The sequence below is a fragment of the Rhincodon typus genome, chromosome 11 (genome assembly GCF_021869965.1).
Source record: "Rhincodon typus isolate 14 chromosome 11, sRhiTyp1.1, whole genome shotgun sequence".
In the NCBI taxonomy this organism is placed as follows: Eukaryota; Metazoa; Chordata; class Chondrichthyes; order Orectolobiformes; family Rhincodontidae; genus Rhincodon; species Rhincodon typus.
The window spans coordinates 514,251-534,234 of record NC_063342.1 but is presented as its reverse complement, the minus strand read 5'-3'; the positions used below and the strand labels follow the sequence as shown (position 1 = coordinate 534,234).

Here is a 19,984-nt window from a genome sequence, read left to right as displayed (position 1 = left end):
AAACTATGGGTGGAACATGATAGCTGAGTGTTAGGCAGCTCAGAAACCACATAATAGAATAAAGTTTAGCCCCTGAGGAGAGACTGGAGCAATTTATGGTTATGTATTACTTGTTCCTCAGGAAAGGCAAGAGCAAAAGTAAATTCTCACTGTGGGTTTTCTTTCCATTCTACTAAATCCCAGAAAAGTTGTTGGGATGACACGTGGAACAGTCATATCTTGAATTCTAGGCCTTACAGCTGGAAATTGGACTAGAAGGCAGGCTGCCTTCTTACTGTGGCCAATGGATATTGCTGGAGAAACTCAGCAAGTCTGGCAGCATCCGTGGAGAGAAAGCAGAGTTAACGTTTTGAGTCCAGTAACACTTCTTCCGTTTCCATTTTGTTTCAGATTGCCATCATCCATAATTCTTTGTTTTATTTTAGTGGAAGTAATAACTCTGGAGCCTCTTAAGAGATTATTATTGTAATAGAGAGTTCAGGATATTTCAGGATGTGTGCGTTACAAAGGATAATCTTTCCCTGCTGCCAATCTTGGGCATGAAAAGAGCTGAGAAAATGGAGGAGTAACATGGATGACAGAATTGCAAATAGAGGTCAATTCAGTCACTTTATTCTAAAGAGTAAACCTCTGTCTACTTCAGCAGTTTACTGTGTGTACAAGCTGTTCCTTAGTCAGAGAATCAGGTCACAGTACACTGCACGGTCACTACCAGGGATTCCCATTCAGGCAACTCAGAATAATTTCTGCTGCATAACTCTGCAGTTTGAATGCTATGCCATTATCAGAAGGTGACATGACTGGAAGCTGTCAGCCTCTCACGACTACCCCATCATTAAATTATCATCAGTCTGTACAGTGTGACTGTTCATCTCGTATTAATGTAATCATCCTGTACATTTTTTTAAATTCACTTCTGGGAGGTTGTTGTTCACTAGGCTGGCATTTATTGCCCATCCGTAATGTGGTGGTGAGCTGCCTTCTTAAACTGTTGCAGTCCACGTGTTGTAAGTAAACTCACAATGCTGTTACAGAGGGAGTTCCAGGATTTTGACACAGCAACACTAAAGGAATGACAATATATTTCCGAATCAGGATGGTGTATGACTTGGAGGGGAAACTTGAAGGTGCTGTTTTTCCCATGTATTTGCTGCCCTTGTCCTTCTATATCGTTGATTTGGAAGAGACTAAGGATCCTTGGTGAATTTCTGCAGTATATCTTGTAGATGGTACACACTGCTGCTACTGAGCGCCAATGGAGGAAGGAGTGAATATTTATGGATGTAGTGCCAATCAAGCAAATGGCTATGTCTGAATGGTGTCAAGCTTCTTAAGTGTTGTTGGAGCTGCACTCATCCAGGCAAGTGGGGAGTATTCCATTGACTTGTGCCTTGTAGATGGGGGAACAGGCTTTGGGGAGTCTGCAGGTGAGTTACTCACCACAGTATTCCTGGCTTCTGACCTGCTCTTGTAGCCACAGTACTTATGTAGCTAGTCCAGTTCAGTTTCTGGTCAATGGTAACTCCTCAGGATGTTAATAGCAGGGAATTCAGTAATGGCAATGTCATGGGGTAATGGTTAAACTGTCTCTTATTGAAAATGGTTATTGCGTGGCATTTGTGTGACACGAATACTACTTCCTATTTCAGCGCAATCCTGGATATTGTCCAGGTCTTGCTGCATTTGAAAATGGACTATTTCTGTATCTGAGGAGTCATGAGTGGTACTGAACATTGTGTAATCATCAGCATACATCCTCGCTTCTGACCTTATGATGGAGGATAGGTCATTGATGAAGCAGCTGAAGATGGACCTAGGACTACCCTACCGTGAGGAACTCCTGCAAGATGTCCTGGAGTCGAAATGACTGACCTTTGTCTCAGGTATGACTTCAACCAGTGCAACCATTCATTCTGTGCACCAGTGTATTAAGCCTCTGTATTGTGACTGGTCATTCTGGACATCAATGTACCCAGTGTGTACTTGGCAATACCGTGATCTGGATATCTTATGTAATCAGTTTATGTACTGAAACAACACTTTCAGTCAGTGTTACCAACCTACACATTATACCTGTATCTTTCTAATATCTGTATAACCACACTGAACCCTGTGACAGCACATTCTGACTTTCACTGCAGCCAGCCTGCTCGTTATGACTGTAGGTTGTGAATATTGGTGTTACCAGCTTATATGCTGCTCCTGTGCTATAAAATATTTCCAGTTAATTATGTCAGATTTACCTTTTGCTCTAAGCTACAGTTCTATAGAATTAATAATATTAAAAGTGTAATTATCATAAAGCAGTATAATGACCAATCCAGAACTTCTTTTCGTTGTTTATAATACACTCACTCATTACCAGCTCCCTCTCAATATGAAGCTATAAACCTACCTGTGCATTCTGGATACGTATTGTGCCATGTGTTTGTGTCACTACCTGTCCTTGAGGTGTAACCACAGTAACAGGCTGATAAACTGCCCCACCACCTTTTAAAGAAAGGGAACAGGGTAAGTTGCAAATACTTTTCTGTTGTGAACAACTTCAATTTACAAAATCATTAGCATGTGAAATACTAGGTCATAGAATCAAAGAATGCCTACAGTGCGGGAAGAAGCCTTTCAGCCCATTGAGTCTGCACTGACCCGCCGAAAAGCATCCCACCCAAACCAACCCCTCCCCGATTCCTGTAACCCTGTATCTATCATGGCTAATCCACCTAACCTGCACATCTTTGGACTGAGAGGGGAAACTGGAGCACCCGGAGGAAACACACGCAGACATGGGGAGAATGTGCAAATTCCACGCAGACAATCACCCGAGGATGGAACTGAACCCAGGTGCCTGGCGCTGTGAGGCAGCAGTTCTATCCACTGAGCCATTGTGCTGCCATGAAGAAGTCTAAACTCTCGATGTTCAATATCAAAAAAATGGAAAGCGAGAATAGATTGGTAAGAGGACTGAATCCCCAACAAATGTTTCAACATGAAAGCAACAATAAGATCATTAAAAATAACAGGAACAAGAGTAGACCACATTCGGCCCATCAAGCCTGCTCCACCATTCAATAGGATAATAGCTGATCCAACATTTTGCGTATCCACTTTCCTGCCTTGCCTTGCCTTGCAACCCATGATTCCCTGACTGATCAATAATCTATCTTCTCATTAAGCGTCACCAGAATCAAATTGTTAACACTGTTTTCTCCTCAAAGGTGCTGCCTGATCTGCTGAACTTTGCCAGCAATTTTCTGTTTTTGTTTCAGGTCTCCAGCATCTGCAGCTCTTTGTTGCATTGAAGAATTTATTTATCTCAACTTTAAATATACACCAGAACGCTAATCTACAGCTCTCTGTGGCAAGGAGTTCCAAACACAGAAATTCTTTTTCATCTCAGTCTTAAATTGCCACCCCATTATTGTGAGACCATGTACCCAGTTCTATACGGTCACATAATGGGAAAATCCTCTCAACATTTACTCTGTCAAGCCTTTTAAGAATCCTATTTATTTCAATGAGATCTCATTCTTCTAAACTCCGGTAAGTATAGTCCTAATCTGTCTAGCCTTTGCTCATGACACAATCCCTCCATACCAGGGATCATTTTAGTGGGCCTTCTTTGAACATCTCCAATGAAATGCTATCTTTCCTTAAATAAGGGAACCAAAACTGCTAGACAGTACACAAGATGTGGTCCGACCAGCAGTTGCCATAAGACTTTCCTGCTCATATACTTAAGCCCCTTGAAAGCCAACATTCCATTAGCTTTCCTGATTATATGCTGCACATGCTTCTCGCACAAGTAACCCCAAGTCCCTTCATGTTGTCGCTTTCTGCAGTGTCTCTCCATTGAGATAATATTCTATCCTTTTGTTCTCTCTTCCAAAATGAACAGCTTCATACCTTTCTATATTACACATCATTTGCAGACTTTTTGCCCACTTACTTAACCTATCAATATCTCTCTGTAAACTAGGTGTATCCCTCTCACAACCTGCCTTTCCACCAATTCTGCAAGGCCTGTCCTATCCCATTTGCCTTATAGGAAAAAGTAGAAGCAAACTCAGAAGACTGGAAGATGAAGGAATCATCAAACCAGTCCAATTCAGGGAATGAGCAGCACCTATCATACCAATTTTGAAGCCCAATGGGTCAGTTCACCTTTGGGAACTTTAAACAACAATAAACTGTTTCTCACAGTTGGATACATATCCAAACCCTTGGATAGAGGATTTGTACACAAAGCTGGCATGAGCCATGCTTACTGGCAATCATGTTTAGACCGGGATTCTCAGAGATATGCTACAATTAATACCCATAAAGACGTCTACCAATGTTCGGGTCTGCCATTTGGGTATCGTCAGTCTGTTCAGACAATGGAGAACATTTTGCAGGGTCTACCTCAGGTCAGCATTTACTTAGATGACATCCTGATAACAGAGAAAACTAATAAGGGACAATTAGAGAACTTGGATATAGTCCTAGGTGTTTTTCTGAGGCAGGCACACTTCTAAGCAGGAAAAAAATGTGTGTTCCAGGCCCCCCAAGTGACCTACTTGGGCGACAGTGTTAACAAGACTGGGTTATACCTGTTGGAAGATAAAGTAAGGGCAATCAAAGATGCCCTGACCCCCATGTCTGTCTAGGAGCTTAGGTCATATCTGGATCTGGTAAATTATTACGGAAAGGTCCTACCCAACTTGGCATCCATTCTGGCACCCTTGCATCAACTCCTAAAAAAAGGGTCAGCCTCGGAAATGGTTGCACAGACAGGCCCTAGCTTTCAATGAAGTAAGGAAACAACTATTATCCTCTAATATGTTAGCACACTATGATCCCAAGGAAGATCTGGTATCCATATGCGATGCTTCCCCACATGACATCGGGGTTATATTACCTCATTGGTAGCCCACTCAAGAGGAACACCCAATAGCTTATGCATCCAGGACTTTGGCTAATGCACAGCGTAAGTATGTCCATATAGAAAAAGAAGAATTTATGGTCATATTTGGAGTCAGAACATTCCACCAATAACTCTATGAATGAAAATTCGTGATAATCACAAACCACAAACCCCTACTTGGTCTGCTTGAAGAGGATAACGCAGTGCCACCCATAGCTCTGGGTCACATTCAGCAGTGGGATCTAATACTACATGCTTGTAATTATAAACACCATCTGGGAGGCCGAGCAGTGAATGTGGATGTATTGAGCCATTAGCAAATCTACCACCTGTGATACCCCCAGTGGAAGAGTCGGTCATGACATTGAATTGTCTGGACACACCACCAGTCACAGCGAACAATATCAGACTTTGGACAGAGAAAGTCCCACTCCTTTCTAAACTGAAACAATTGGTATTAATGGGGGAAAACAGCCATTGCAGTTAGAATTAAAACCTTTTTTGAACCCAGAGAGACTAGCTCACGGCAGAGGACATTATATTGTTATGGGGAGCAAAAGTGATTGTCCTCAGCAAAGGTCACCATCAAATACTGCTGAACTCTACCAGAGCCATCCAGGGGCCTCCAAATTGAATATGTCAGCAAGAAGTTTTGTCTGGTCGCTAGGCTTGGACACAGATATAGCCATGTGGGTGGGGCAGTGCCCAGAGTGCTAACAAGTACAAAAATTACCACTAGCATCTTCCCCACAACCGTGGGAGTGGCTGGGTAAACCTTGGACTCGGCTGCACAATTGACTTCACAGGTCCTTTCATGGGCTCAATGTTTTTTAATCAATGTAGATGCCCACTCAAAGTAGTTGGATGTGCATACAGTCCATTTGTCAAACACTGGGGCAACAATAGAAAAATTGTGAACATTTTTTGCGACACACTAAGTCACAGATAACGGGCGATTGTTTACCAGCAAGGATTTTAGATACTTCTAAAAGTCAAAGGGATTGGACATATCAGGACACTTCCATACCACCTATCATCTAATGGCCTGGCAGAAAGAGCAGTCCAAACTTTGAAGGTTGGACTGAAGATACAGCCTGTAGCCTCACCAGTTTTTGAGTTGTCACAGTTCTTGTTTGATTATAGGACTAGTCTTCACGCAACTACAGGGATAGCAGCGGCAAATTTGTTAACGGGTAAAAGACTCCGCACCAGGCTAAGTCTGATCTTCCCAGACCTGGACGGGGGCGAAGAGATTGATAGACATCAGGAAATCCAATGTCGAACCTAAGACTCCACCAGGTGAGAGAGACAAAGTCTGGTGCAAGAATCACGGAAATGACCCCACATGGGTAACAGGCATGATCGACATGAGATCTGGACCAGTGATTTATAAAGTTTGAGTAGGTATGACAGTCCTGATCAATCATATGGATCATTTGAAATCTGCAAATTCGCACACTGTGCAGGAGCAAAACTTGCCCTACCCATCAGAGCCTTCAGAAATACTTCAAGGACCCACTGACTCACTCTCTCCAACAACTCTGTTGGAATCTGAGGAACCAGCTCTGAGGAAAGGTCACTGGACCAGAAACGTTAACTCTGTTTTCTCCTTCACAGATGCTGCCAGACCTGGTGAGCTTTTACAGCAACTTTGTTTTTGCTCCTGATTTGCAGCATTCGCAGTTCGTTTGGTTTTTAAACATTATTGAGTCGTCTGAATCAGAGATGGAGATGACAGAAATAGCCGCCTTGACACGTCTGCCTCTAGAAGAAGGGAATGAAAGCCTACTGAGGCACTCCTGACACAAAAGGTGAGCTCCCATTCGTTATACTCCTCAAAATGTTAGAATCCAAGTTGGAGGAATCTGACCTGGTGTTAAAAAGCCCCAGAGGCTCTCAAAGGAATTGGGCTGCCCTGTGTCTGTGGACTCACAGGGAGGGACATAGTGATTGTAATAAGGTCAGCCAGCTGGACTGACAGAATATGGGCTCCCTGATTGGACCAGATACTCAGCCTCAATTAGGGGGACCTGGTTGACCTGGATGAATGTCAGGGATACTGAGCCTTGGAATGCCTGACTCTGAGAGACAGCGCTATTGTCAAAGGCTATGCATTCTGACTAACGGGTGGTTGGTGATGGGACACCTGCCTCCAAAGATTTATTCTGGGGGGTAGTTGGGAAATGGCAAGGTCCTAGTGATACATGGATAAGGAACAACGTGAACGGCACCCATAACATAGACCAGTATAGCAGAGTAGCAGGCCCTTCAGCCAACCATGTCTGTTCATGTCATTCTAAACTTATCTCAGCTGCCTACACATGGTCCATATCCCTCTATTCCCTGACTGTTCATCTATCCGTCTGGATGCTTCTTAAAAATTGTTATCGTATCAGCTTCTACCACCTCCCCAGCATCACATTCCAGGCACCTACTATCCTCTGAATAAAAAAACTTTACTCTCACACATCTCCTTTAAACTTTCCCCCTCTCTCACCTTAAACCTATGACACCTAGCATTTGACATTTCTAAGCATCCATACTATCCACTTTTATGAACTTCTGCAGCATTCAACAGGATCATAGCTAACCTGGCGCAGCCTCCTCAGCATTGAGCTGCAGGGAAATTTTGCCCATCCAACACTGGATGTTGGTTTGACATGAAAGGATATGAACGAATGACCCATGGGTTTACCCGAGTATAATGGTTCACATACCTGTTACAACTTGAGTAGGGTTTACTGTCGTCACTGTGACATTTCCCTGCTGCAAAGCTGAGGCAGGAACGACAATGCCCTGAGGACTGATGGTGCCAGGTAAGGTGGTGATGGTTGTGTTCTGTACAGGAAGCTGGTGGAGAACAGTTTAGCAAAAGAATGATAAAAAGGAACATTAGTCATTAATTTCACTTTGAATCTTGAAAGCTGTAATCACATGGTCACTGTCACATTTTGGGGATTTCTGACTTCTTTTTATTTGTTACGAGATGTGGATGTCACTGGCTTGGTCAACATTTATTGCCCATCTCCAATTCCTTTGAGGAAGGTGGCGGCGAGCAGCCTTCTTAAACCGTTGCAGCCATAGAGTTGTATACCATAGAAAAAGGTCCTTTTGGCACACCATATCTAGGCCAACAAACAAATACCAAACCACACTAATCCCATTTACCTGCACTTTGTCCATAGCCTACTATGCCCTGGCATTTTAAGTGCTCATCCACATGCTACTTCGATGTTGCCTCCACCAACTTCACAGGCAGCACATTCCACATTTCTACCACCCTTTGAGTGAAAGGGTTTTCCTCAGCCAACCTCTAAACCACTTACCCCTCACTTTTAAACTTTATACCCCTGGTTTTAAAAATGTTTGCCACGGGGAAAAGATTCTCACGATCAACCCCATCTGTGCCTCTCATTATTTTGTATACCTCAATCAGATCCCCACCTCGTCAGCCTCCTCTGCTACAGGGAAAACAAACCCGGTCTGTCCAGTCTCCCCTCATTACTGAGCCTTTCCATCCCAGGCAACATCCTGAATTTCCTCTGCATACTCTCCAGTGCAATAACGTCCTTCTGATTATGTGGTGACCAGAACTGCATACATTATTCCATCTGTGGCCTAACCAATGTTTTATAAAGTGTAACATTCATTCCTTGTTCCTTTATTCTATGCCTGGCTCATGAAGACAAGCATCCTGTATGCCTTCATCACCATCCTGTCTACCTGTGCTGACATCTTCAGGGATCTATGGACTTGGACACCAAAGTCCCTTTTTTCCTCTGTACTCCCAAGGGACCTACCATTCATTGTGTATATCCTTCCCTTGTAGACCTCCCAAAATGCATCACCTCGCCCTTATCAGATGGAATTAAAATCTGTCATTGCTTTACCAGCTGATCAATTTCAGACTGTAGCCTGAGACCATCCTCCTCACTATCAACAACAGCATGTCATCTGCAAACTTACTAATTATACCTTCTACATTCACATCCAAATCATTAATGTACATAACAAACAGCAAGGGACCCAGCACCAATCCCTATACTACATTGCTGGCTACAGGCTTCCACTCACAAGAACAACCCTCCACCATCACTCTTTATCCCCTGTTTGCAGCCAATTTTGGATCCAGTTGCCAACTTGTCTTGGATCCCATGTTCTGGATCAGCCTCCCATGTGGGACCTTTTCCTTACTGAAGTCCATGTAAGCCACATCAATCGCACTACCTTCATCAATATAGTCACCTTTTCAAAAACTTCAATTAAATTAGTCAGACAGGATCTCTCTCTAACAAATCCATGCTGACTATCCCTGATTAATCCTGTCCATCAGAATTTTTTGCAATAATTTCTCTACCACTGATGTCAGACTAACTGGTCCATAATTACTTGGCCTATCCCTGCAGCCCTTCTTGAACAAAGGAACCACATTAGCTACTCTCCAGTCATCTGGCACTTCATCTGTGGCCAGTGAAGTATTAAGTATCTCTGGCAGGATCCCAGCAATCTCTTCCCATAGGATCCCGGAACACATCTCATCAGGACAAGGGATTTATGCACTTTTATGCCTGCTAAAACATCTAATACCTCCTCTTTATTGATCTTAACATGTTCTAGAACCTCACCAGCCAAAATGAAAGTCCCTGCTGTTGGGGAGGGAATTTGAGAATTTTTACCCAAGTGAAGGAAGAGCAATATTCTTCTAAGTCAAGGTGGTGTCTGGCCTGGAGGGGAACTTTCAGGTGGTTGTTTTCCCAAATATCTGCTCCTTGTCTTTCTAGTTAGTTGTGGGGTATAGGGAAATAAGCTTAATTTACATCTCCGTCTAAGAACTGACAAGTGAATAAACAGGAACTACACCTGCAATAGCAGCTGATGACCAGTGAAGTTCCACAGGGGTTAGTGTTGGGACCACAATTATTCACATTATACATTAACAATCTGGATGAAGGAGCTGAGGGCATTGTTGCTAAGTTGGCATATCTCATAAAGATAGGTGGAGGAACAGATAGAGCTCAGGAAGCAGGGAAGCTGCAGAAGGACTTGGACAGGTGAGGAAGATAGGCAAAGAAGTGGGAGATGGGATACACTGTGGGAAAATGTGAGGTTATGCACTTTGGTAGAGAGAATAGAGGCGTAGACTATTTTTTAAATGGGGAAAGTCTTCGGGAATCTGAGGCACAAAGGGATTTGGGAGTCCTAGTTCAGGCTCCTGTTAAAGTTAACACACAGGTTCAGTTGGCAGTTAGGAAGGCAAATGCAAATGTTAGCATTCATTTCAAGAGGGCTAGAATACAACAGAAGAGATTACATTTGAGGCTAAGGCTCTGGTCAGAACGCATTTGGAATATTGTGAGATGTTTTAGACCCCATGTCCAAGGAAGGATACTCAAGTGTTGGATGATTCCAGAGGAGGTTTACAAGTCTGAAGGGCTTATCACACGAGGAGCAGTTGAGGACTTTGAATACAGTTAGTCCCACTCCTCCTGCTCTCTCACCACAGCACTTACATTTTCCCTGTTAAGTATTTATCTAATTTTCTTTTAAAAGTTACTACAGAAAATGCCTCCATCATCCTTTTTATCATGATTATTTGTGTAAAGAAAATGTTTGCCTTCCCTCTTGTTTTGTTTTGCCAATTAGGTTAAATCAATGTTCTCTGGTTATGAACCCTGTCAATGAAAACACTGCAATCTTTTTGCACTTTGTCAAACCAATTCATTATTCTTTTGAATAGTTTTATCAAATCATCGCTTAATCGTCTCTGCCTGAAAGAAAACAAGCTTTTTCTTTTTCATCTCTTTCCACAACTGAAGTGCCTTACTTAAGGACAAATCATGTTTGATAACTATAACAGCTTTAGTTTAAAGAAAGGGATGCATGCTCAAAGATTTGGTGCAGTGAAAGAGGGTTCCAGCACTAGAGAAAGAGTGGCTTGTATCATTGGGGTGGTCTACACCTGAACCTTGCTGGTGCCAGTCTTCTGATAAGATACATAACTAGGGAAACAGAAAGGGCTTTAAACTAAATAGAAAGATCAAGTGATTAAATTTGGGAGATGTGAACATCAAAGAGTCGAGATGATGCAAGAGAGAAGGGTTAATTAATAACCACACAGTGAGGGCAACCCTAGATGGCAGCAATCATTATACAACTGAATGTCCAATTCAGTTTGAGGAAAGAAAGAGTGGACACAAGACTAATATTTTAAACTTAAATAGGAGAAATTGAGGGCATGAAAGCAGAGCTAGCTGAACTGGACTGGCAAACAACATTAATGGATAGGTCAACACTGGCAAACATTGAAGGAGATATTTCAGATACGTTCCCCAATGAATAAAATCAATTCCAAGGAGAAGACCTACTATCTGTGGTTAAATAAAAAATTTAAAGATGATAGGAATCCATGTCTATATTGATGGACTACTTGGAAAACTAAAAGATAATTAATTGTTTAAACACATTCTGGATTAAAAAGGGTGTGTACCAAGGATTTGAGGAGAACTCATTTGATTTTTTCAAACGATGCCAACAATTTAACATGGGCTGTGATCCACCTTCTAATTATGAAAAGTCAAATAATTTGGGGTAAACAGCCAAAAAAAGCTTTGGAGGAGACGATGGAGCCTCTGAGCTGATGATTGTCTAGTAATCTTTCTGGACAGTATTTTGTTTCTACAAACCTAGGGAATCAGAGAAGAGAAAACAACTTTAAAGCAGCAGCAAGATTATCCCCTTCTCTTTCTTCACTGAAGTGCTTGGGGATCTGATAAAATTTCCTCACCTCAGTTTTTCAATTACATTGAAAAGCTGAACTGTCGCCACAATCCAAAGACTTTCATTCAGCTTGATTGTCATTTAAAATTGAAGTCATTTTTGGAAGATCATCTGTTGGCTGTCAGCAATTCATTTGAGAGAACAATGGAACCTGACAGACTGTGAGAATTCATCAGATTAATTCTTTGTTTTTCAAACCATTGGCCAATAAGGATGGTTTTCCCTTTTTAAACATCATTTCTGCAGTCTTTGTTGTGTTTTCTGTTGCATTTTGGAATTAAAAGGAGATATAGCTATAATTCCAGATTAAATCAATGTTGTCACTTTGTTTTTAAGAATGAATTTTATTTAACAAACCTTTGTAATAAATTGTTCTGCTCTGGGTAATAGTACAAAAGTGAGACAATTGGCCATTTTGATGAGCGAAACAAAACATTTACACTATGGTATGACTCGTGGGGTAATAGGGACTGATTAACAGCACATTCTTCCTGTCACAATTGTAATAAAGATAGTCTCAAACTTATCAAAAAAACCTATAATTGGGCAAAGATGGGACACAAGTCAGAAGATTGGACAGAATATAAAAACCAAAAAAAGCCAAAAAATTAATAAGGAGAGGAAAAGATTAGAATAAGAGAGAAGTCGAGCTAGAAATATAAAAACAGACAGTAAGACTTTCTAAGAGTATTTGAAAATGAGAAGAGTTAAAGCGAGCATTATCCATTTATGCCTACCCTATGTCAGCTAACAGGAAACAATCTTGTACCCATGCCAATGTGCTGCCCCTTTCCTGTAGAAATTGAGTATGGAGAATTACTAATGGAAAATAAGCAGAGGGTACATGAACTAAACAGGTATGTGCATTGGTCCCTACTACAGTGGAAACAAGTAAAATCCCCAAAATAGCTACAAATTAGGAAGTGGAGGGGAAGAGGGAACTCAAGAAAATTACAAATACTGGGAAGGTGTTACTGAACAAATTATTAAAAACATTGTGGCAAGACACTCAGAAAAGATCAAGGTAATCTGCAGAGTCAAGATGATTCTGTGAAAGGGGAATCGTGTTCACCCAAGTTATAGGAGTTCTTTGAGGAAGGAATGTATGCTGTGGATAAGGGGAACTGATGGATATACTGTGCTTTGATTTTCAGAAGGCATTTAATAAAGTGCCACATCAAAGGAACTCAAGCTTGTGGTGTAAGGGGCAGCACATTGGCATGGATAAAAGATTGCTTCCTGTTAGCTGGCACAGGGTAGGCATAAATGGATCATTTTCTGGTTAGCAAACGCACTGGGTGATGTGGAAGACGGATCAGTGCTGGGGCCTCAACTACTTACAACTTATGTAAATAACTTGGATGATGGAACTGAAGGTACAGTTGGTAAATTTGCTGATGACACAAAGATAAGTAGGAACGTAACTTATCAAGAAGATATAGAACATAGAACCGCACAGTACAGGAACGGGCCCTTTGGCCCACAACGTTGTGCCGAACCTGATGCCAAATTAAACTAAACTCTTCTGCCTGCCCTTGGTCCATATCCATCCATTCCTTGCATATTCATGTGCTTATCTAAAAGTCCCTTTAATGCCCCTATCGTATCTGCCTCCACCACCACGCATGACAGCACATTCCAGACTCCTTTTACTCTCTATGTAAAGGACCTACCCATCACATCACCTTAAATGCATGCCTCCTAGTTTTAGATATTTCACCTCTGGCAGAAATTTTCTGACCATCAACCCTATCAATGCATCTCATAATTTTACAGACTTCTATCAAGCCTTCCCTCAGCATCTGCTGCTCCAGAAAAAACTACCCCAGTTTTTCTATCTCTGATACAATTTTAACCCCACTGCGAAGCCTCTTCTAAGGATGCTTAGCCATTTCTGATGAAGGGTCTAGGCCCGAAACGTCAGCCTTCCTGCTCCTATGATGCTGCTTGGCCTGCTGTGTTCATCCAGCTCTACACCTTGTTATCTCAGATTCTCCAGCATCTGCAGTTCCTACCTATCTCTGATACAATTTTAACCCCACTGCGAAGCCTCTTCTAAGGATGCCTAGCCTGAAGAAGTTACCCTCCTCTCTCTGGACAAACCTCAGGGGATCTCTCTCCCACTGCAACTCTCTCGTAATCTCTTCGGCCTTGAAACTGCTCGACCATGTCCTGAAGCAAACCAGGTACTACAGCCACATCACCTTTCTTAGTACCTGCCTACGGAACCAGATCATCCCCAATGGACTACAGTCCACATTCAGGCCTTCCCAATTTGGCCCCAACTGTGACAATGTCTACATTCACGGCATTGAGATCCTTCAGAAGCATTTCTCCCTGCAACTCCTGAAACACACACTCGCAGCAATGCGCCGGCATCTCCGGGCACTACAATCAAGCCTACCCCAGCTCAGAGCCTCCCTCTCCCAGACCTGCAGAGGACCTCTCCTGTTTTTTATTCTTCGTAGGATCCACAACCTGAACTCACAATTCTACTCAGCTTTATTGGACACCAAAAACCGTAAGTACAGTAAACTTACTGGTGCCTGCCACCCAAAACAGGCTTCCTCCACCCCCCAAATCCCCAACCTTACCCAGGACCTTCCCCACAATGTGTCTGCCGCCATTGGCCATGAGGCCACTGTTGGAGAACCCACAGATGACATCACATCCGCCACCGCCGGGTACCCCACTTCCGGGACAGCGAACGCCATCGCTACTGATGCCACCGCCTCCATTTCCGAGACCAACACCACAGACACTGAAGACGCACCTACCGTCACTGCTGTTGCCGCCACCTACCCCGCTCCGCCCACCGCAGGCGCAACCCCGCCCACAGCCTACGCCGACGTTGCTCCGCCCACCGCCTCCACAGCCAGCAGCTCCAGAGGAGACAATAGCACCCAGCCCTGCCGAGTCTTCACCATCCCCCCCAGACCTCCCCCTTACTGATGACAAACGGTCAGTCCTCAGTAAAGGGCTCACCTTTGTCCCCCTCCACCCACACATCAACGAATACCGGTCACGTTTGGACATTGAGCAGTTTTTCCGCCGCCTCCACGCTTACTTCTTCAACCGTGAACCTAACCCTCTCTCTACTGACCCCTTCTCCCACCTCCAACACACCCCCTCCTCCTGGATACCACCCCAATGCCTCCTACCCTCCCTCGACCTCTTCATCCATTTCTGATGAAGGGTCTAGGCCCGAAACATCAGCCTTCCTGCTCTTATGGTGCTGCTTGGCCTGCTGTGTTCATCCAGCTCTACACCTTGTTATCCCAGTTTTTCTAGTCTCTTCTTATCCAGGCAGCATCCAGGCAAAACTCTTCTGCACCCTCTTCAAAGCCTCCACATCCTTCCTGTAATGTGGTGACCAGAATCGAATGCAATACTCCAAGTGTGGCCTAACCAAAGTCTACTAAAGTTGCAACATGACATCTTGACTCTTATACTCAATGTCCCAACCATTAAAGGCAAGCATGCCATATGCCTTCTTTATCACTCTACCTACTTGTGTGGCTACTTTCAGGGAGTTATGGACTTGAACCCTAATATCCTTCTGTACATCAATGCCATATGGTTCCTGATATTAACTGTATACTTTTCCTTAACATTTGATCTCCCAAAGTACAGCACCTCACACTTACGGGATTAAACTCTATCTGCCATTTTTCTGCCCATATCTGCAGCTGATCTATATCCCTCTGTATCCTTTGACAATCTTCTACACTATCCACAACTCCACCGATCTTTGTATTGTCTGAAAACTTACTAACCCACTACATTTTCAACCAAGTCATTTATATATATCACAAACAGTACAGAGGACCAGGTATGGATCCCTGTGGAACATTACCAGTCACCGACCTCCAGCCAGAAAATCACCCTTCCATTGCCTTCTATGGGCAAACCAATTCTGTGGCCAAGTCACCATGGATCCACACATCTTAATCTTCCGGATGTGCTGACCATGAGGGACCTTGTCAATAGCATTACTAAAATCCATGTAGACAACATCCATTGCTCTACTCTCATCGATCACTTTTGTCACCTCTTTGAAAAATTCACTCAAGTTAGTAACACATGGCCTGCCCTGCACAAAGCCATGCTGACTGTCTCTAATTGGGCCATACTTATCCAAATACGCATAAATCCTATCCCTAAGAATTCTAGCTAATGGCTTCCCAACCACCGATGTGAGACTCACCAGTCTATAGTTTCCTGGAGGCTATGAAAGGATATAGGTAGACTAAGTGAGTGGGCAAAGATCTGGTAACCAAAGTAGAAGATTGAAATTGTCCATTTTGGCAGGAAGAATAAAAACAGCATATAATATAAACGGTGACAATTGCAGAACTCTGAGATGCAGAGTGATCGCAGTGTCCTATTGCATGAATTGGAAATGAGTAGGATAAAGGTGCAACAAGTAAATGGGAATGCTAATAGAATGCTATCATTTAATCCAAGGGGAATAAATGCAAAAGTAGGGATGCTTTGCTTCAATTATTCAGGGCACTGGTGAGACAACAGCTAGAGTATTATCTTCAGCATTTGCCTCTTTATTTAATGAAGGACATAAATGCGTTGGAAGTAGTTCAAAGAAGAGTTGTTGAGTTAATACCTAGAATGAGTGGATTGTCTTATGATGAAAGGTTGAATAGATTAGGGTTGTATCTAATCTGTTTGATCGAAATATTTAAGAGCTTGAGAGGACTTGAGAGGGTAGATATAGAGATGATATTTCCATTTGTGGTCACTGTCTAAAGGTAAGGTATCACCCATATAAGACAGAGATGAGAGCTTGTTTCTAACGGAATGGTTGTGAATCTTTGGAACTCTCTTACTCAAAAGATGCTGGGAGCAGAGTCTTTAAATATTTTTATGGCAGAAATGAATAGATTTCTGACAAGCAAGAGATGAAAGGTTATCAGGGATAGGCAGGAATGTGGAGTAATCAGATCAGCTATGATCTTATTGAATGGTGGAATACATGCAAAGGGCTCAGTGACCCATTCCCACTCCTAATTCATTGTTTGTAGGTTAAATCCCAAAGTTTAATATTACCTTTCTCAGTTAAAGATCCTGCAATAGTAACAGAAATTTCCTGAATAATTATTTTATTAATCAGTGATAAATAAAACATTGGTAAAATATGAGACCTTAAGTCCAGATACTAATGGTGGATTGTACAAGGGAGGGCAGACAGTTTATAGAGGGGGCACCATTCATTACCTGTGTTTGAACAGATGCATAAGGACCTCCTGGATCACTGCTTAGTAGGTTTTCACTGTTCATTTTAGTTTTCAGACAAGCAATGTAACGGTTGCAAAAATCTTTGCAGAGATCATTAACTTTCTCCAACTCCAACAGATGAATACGTAACACTTGGATTGCTTTCACCATCTATGTAGTGTGAAAACAAAGACAAAGTAAATAAATGGTAGCACAATAAATATGAGCCAAAGTTAAAGTAGAAATCTGTGAATACTTTCCAACTGGGACAAAATTAAACATCAGCTGCAATATTTACAAAATCTTCCAAGAGACTGCATTCATATTCAGATTGCAGACAGCCTACTTCTATGAAGCAATTATTATCATTAACTTGCGATTAAATCTCGAAGCTGGAATGTTTTAAGACCAATATCACCTAATATTGAGGGAGAACAGACAGGTGGACAGATTTCTTTTTTATAAAAAGGGTAAGAGAGAAGTTGCTAAAGAGGATTCCATTTGATCTGTGTTTAAAAGGATAAATAGATAAAGATTGTTTCCACTTTTGAAGATCTTCTAACAGGTCCTAATGAAGATCTAAATGCAGGTTAGAAATTTAGACAAGAGGTTATGCAAAGTCATCAGAATATGTAATTCACCCTGAAACTGGGTCAATCGTGGAATTTAAGAACAAAAACATGAAAGGGGGATTAGAGTAGACAGCATATTTGGCCTAAAGTTCGAGGTACAATATGTCTGAATAGGTTGATTGTTGAGATTGCAGTAGAACAAAGATGAAAAGCTGAATGGTTTCAGACTGTATCAAAAGCTCTGATTATTGAAGAAATTGTGCAGTAATTAAAAATGTAAATTAAATGTACAATCATTCTTAACTAATTCAGTCATTATTTACATCAGTGAGGAGAGGAGGCAGTGTAACGGTAATGTCACTAGACAATTAAACAACTCACTGGAGGAGGAGGCTCCACAAATATCCCCATCCTCAATAATGGAAGAGCCCAGCACATCAGTGCAAAAGATAAGGCTGAAGCTTTTGCAGGAATCTTCAGCCAGAAGTGCCAAGGGGATGATCCAACTCGGCCTCCTGCAATGGCCCCCAGCATTACAGGTACCAGTCTTCAGCCAACTTGATTCACACCATGTGATATCAAGAAACAGTTGGAGATATTAGATACTGCAAAGGCTATGAGTCCTGACAACATTCTGGCAATAGTACTAAAGACTTGTGCTGCAGAATTTGCCGCTCCCTTAGCCAAGCAGTTCCAGCACAGTTACGACACTGGTATCAACCAAACAATGTGGAAAATTGCTCAAGTATGGCCAGTACATAAAAAGTAGAACAAATCCAATCCATCCAATTACTTCCCCATCGATCATCAGCAAAGTGATAGTGCTAAAAAGCAGCACCTGCTCAGTGATGCCCAGTTTGGGTTCCGCCAGTGCCACTCACCTCCTGACCTCATTACAGCCTTGTTTCAAACATGGACAAAAGAGCTGAATTCAAGAGTTGAGGTGAGAGTGACGGCCCTTAATATCAAGTCTGCATTCGACCAAGTGTGGCATCAAGGAACCCAATCAAAACTGGAATCAATGGGTATCAGGGAGCAAACTCTCCGGTGATTGGAGTCACATCTGACACATAAGAAGATGATTGTGGTTGTTGGAGGTCAATCATCTCAGCTCCAGGACATTTCTACAGGAATTCCTCAGGGTAGTGTCCTCAGCCCAAACATCTTCAGCCTCTTCATCAATGACCTTCCCTCCATCATAAGGTCAGAAGTGGGGATGTTTGCCGATGATTGCAAATTGTTCAGCACCTTTTGCGTCTGCTCAGACGCTGAAGGAGACTGTGTTCAAATGCAACCGGATGTGGACAATATCCAGGCTTGGGCTGACAAATGCTAAGTGACATTCGCGCTACACAAATGCCAGGCTACAACCATCACCAATAAGAGGCAATTTAACCACCGCCCCTTGGCATCCAACGTTTGTTACCATCACTGAATCCCCCACTATCAACATCCTGGGGGTTATCATTGACCAGAAACTCAACTGGACTCACCACATTAACACAGTGGCTACAAGAGCAGGCCAGAGGCTAGGAATACTGTGTTGAGTAACTCACCTGCTGACTCCTCAAACCTGTCCACCATCTACAAGTCATAAGTCAGGGGTGTGATGGAATACTCCCCACTTACCTGGATATGCGCAGCCCCAACAACATTCATGAAGCTTGACACCATCGAGGACAAAGCAGCCCGCTTGATTGGCACTACATCCACAAGCATCCGCTCCTCCACCACTGACACTCAGTAGCAGCAAGATGTATCGACAAGATGCACTGCAGAAATTCACCAAAGATCCTCAGACAGTACTTTCTAAACCCATGACCACTTTCATCTAAATGGACAACAGCAGCAGATACATGGGAACACCAGCTCCTTCAAGTTTCCCTCCAAGCCACTGACAATCCTAACTTGGAAATATATCGCCGTTCCTTCACTGTCGCTGGGTCAAAATCCTGGAATTCCCTCCCTAATATCATTGTGAGTCAACCCACAGCAGGTGGAATGCAGCAGTTCAAGATGGCAGCTTACCACCACATTCTCAAGGGCAACTAGGGACAGACAACAAATGCTGGCCAGCCAGCGACGCCCACATCCCACACATGGATAAAAAAACAGTTAGCTCAGTGGGTTTACTCCACCATTTGATGATTGTTGAGTTTTTCACCCTCATTCTCTTCCTTTCTCCCTGAAACACTTGATCCCCTCACTAATCAAGAACCTATCTATCACTATTTTAAATAGACTCAATGACTTCGCCTCCACAAATTGTTCCACAGATTCACTACCCTTCAGCTGAAGAAATTCTTCCTTATCTCAGTTCCAAATGGTCGTCCTTTCGCTCTGGGGCTATGCCCTCGAGTCCTTGTCTCTCCTATTAGTGGAAACATGTTCTCAAAGTCCAGGGTATCAAGGCCTGTCAGTATTCTGTAAGTTTCAATGAGATCCTCCCTCATCATTCTACAGGGTTGGTGTAGGAGGGAGGGCTTCCATTATGTGGATA

At 42.7% G+C, this 19,984-nt stretch overlaps 1 protein-coding gene across 1 annotated transcript in view; it reads right to left on the bottom strand.

The window, feature by feature from the left end:
* Window positions 1-19,984, bottom strand: part of pknox1.1 (pbx/knotted 1 homeobox 1.1) — a 130,859-nt gene that overhangs the window by 46,616 nt on the left and 64,259 nt on the right. Inside the window, exons 6-8 of the mRNA XM_048603006.1 lie at window positions 16,913-17,083; window positions 7,621-7,753; window positions 2,396-2,490 (exon numbers count right to left, since the gene is read on the bottom strand). Coding sequence (XP_048458963.1) covers window positions 2,396-2,490; window positions 7,621-7,753; window positions 16,913-17,083 — 399 coding nt within the window. The remainder of the gene's footprint in view (window positions 1-2,395; window positions 2,491-7,620; window positions 7,754-16,912; window positions 17,084-19,984) is intronic.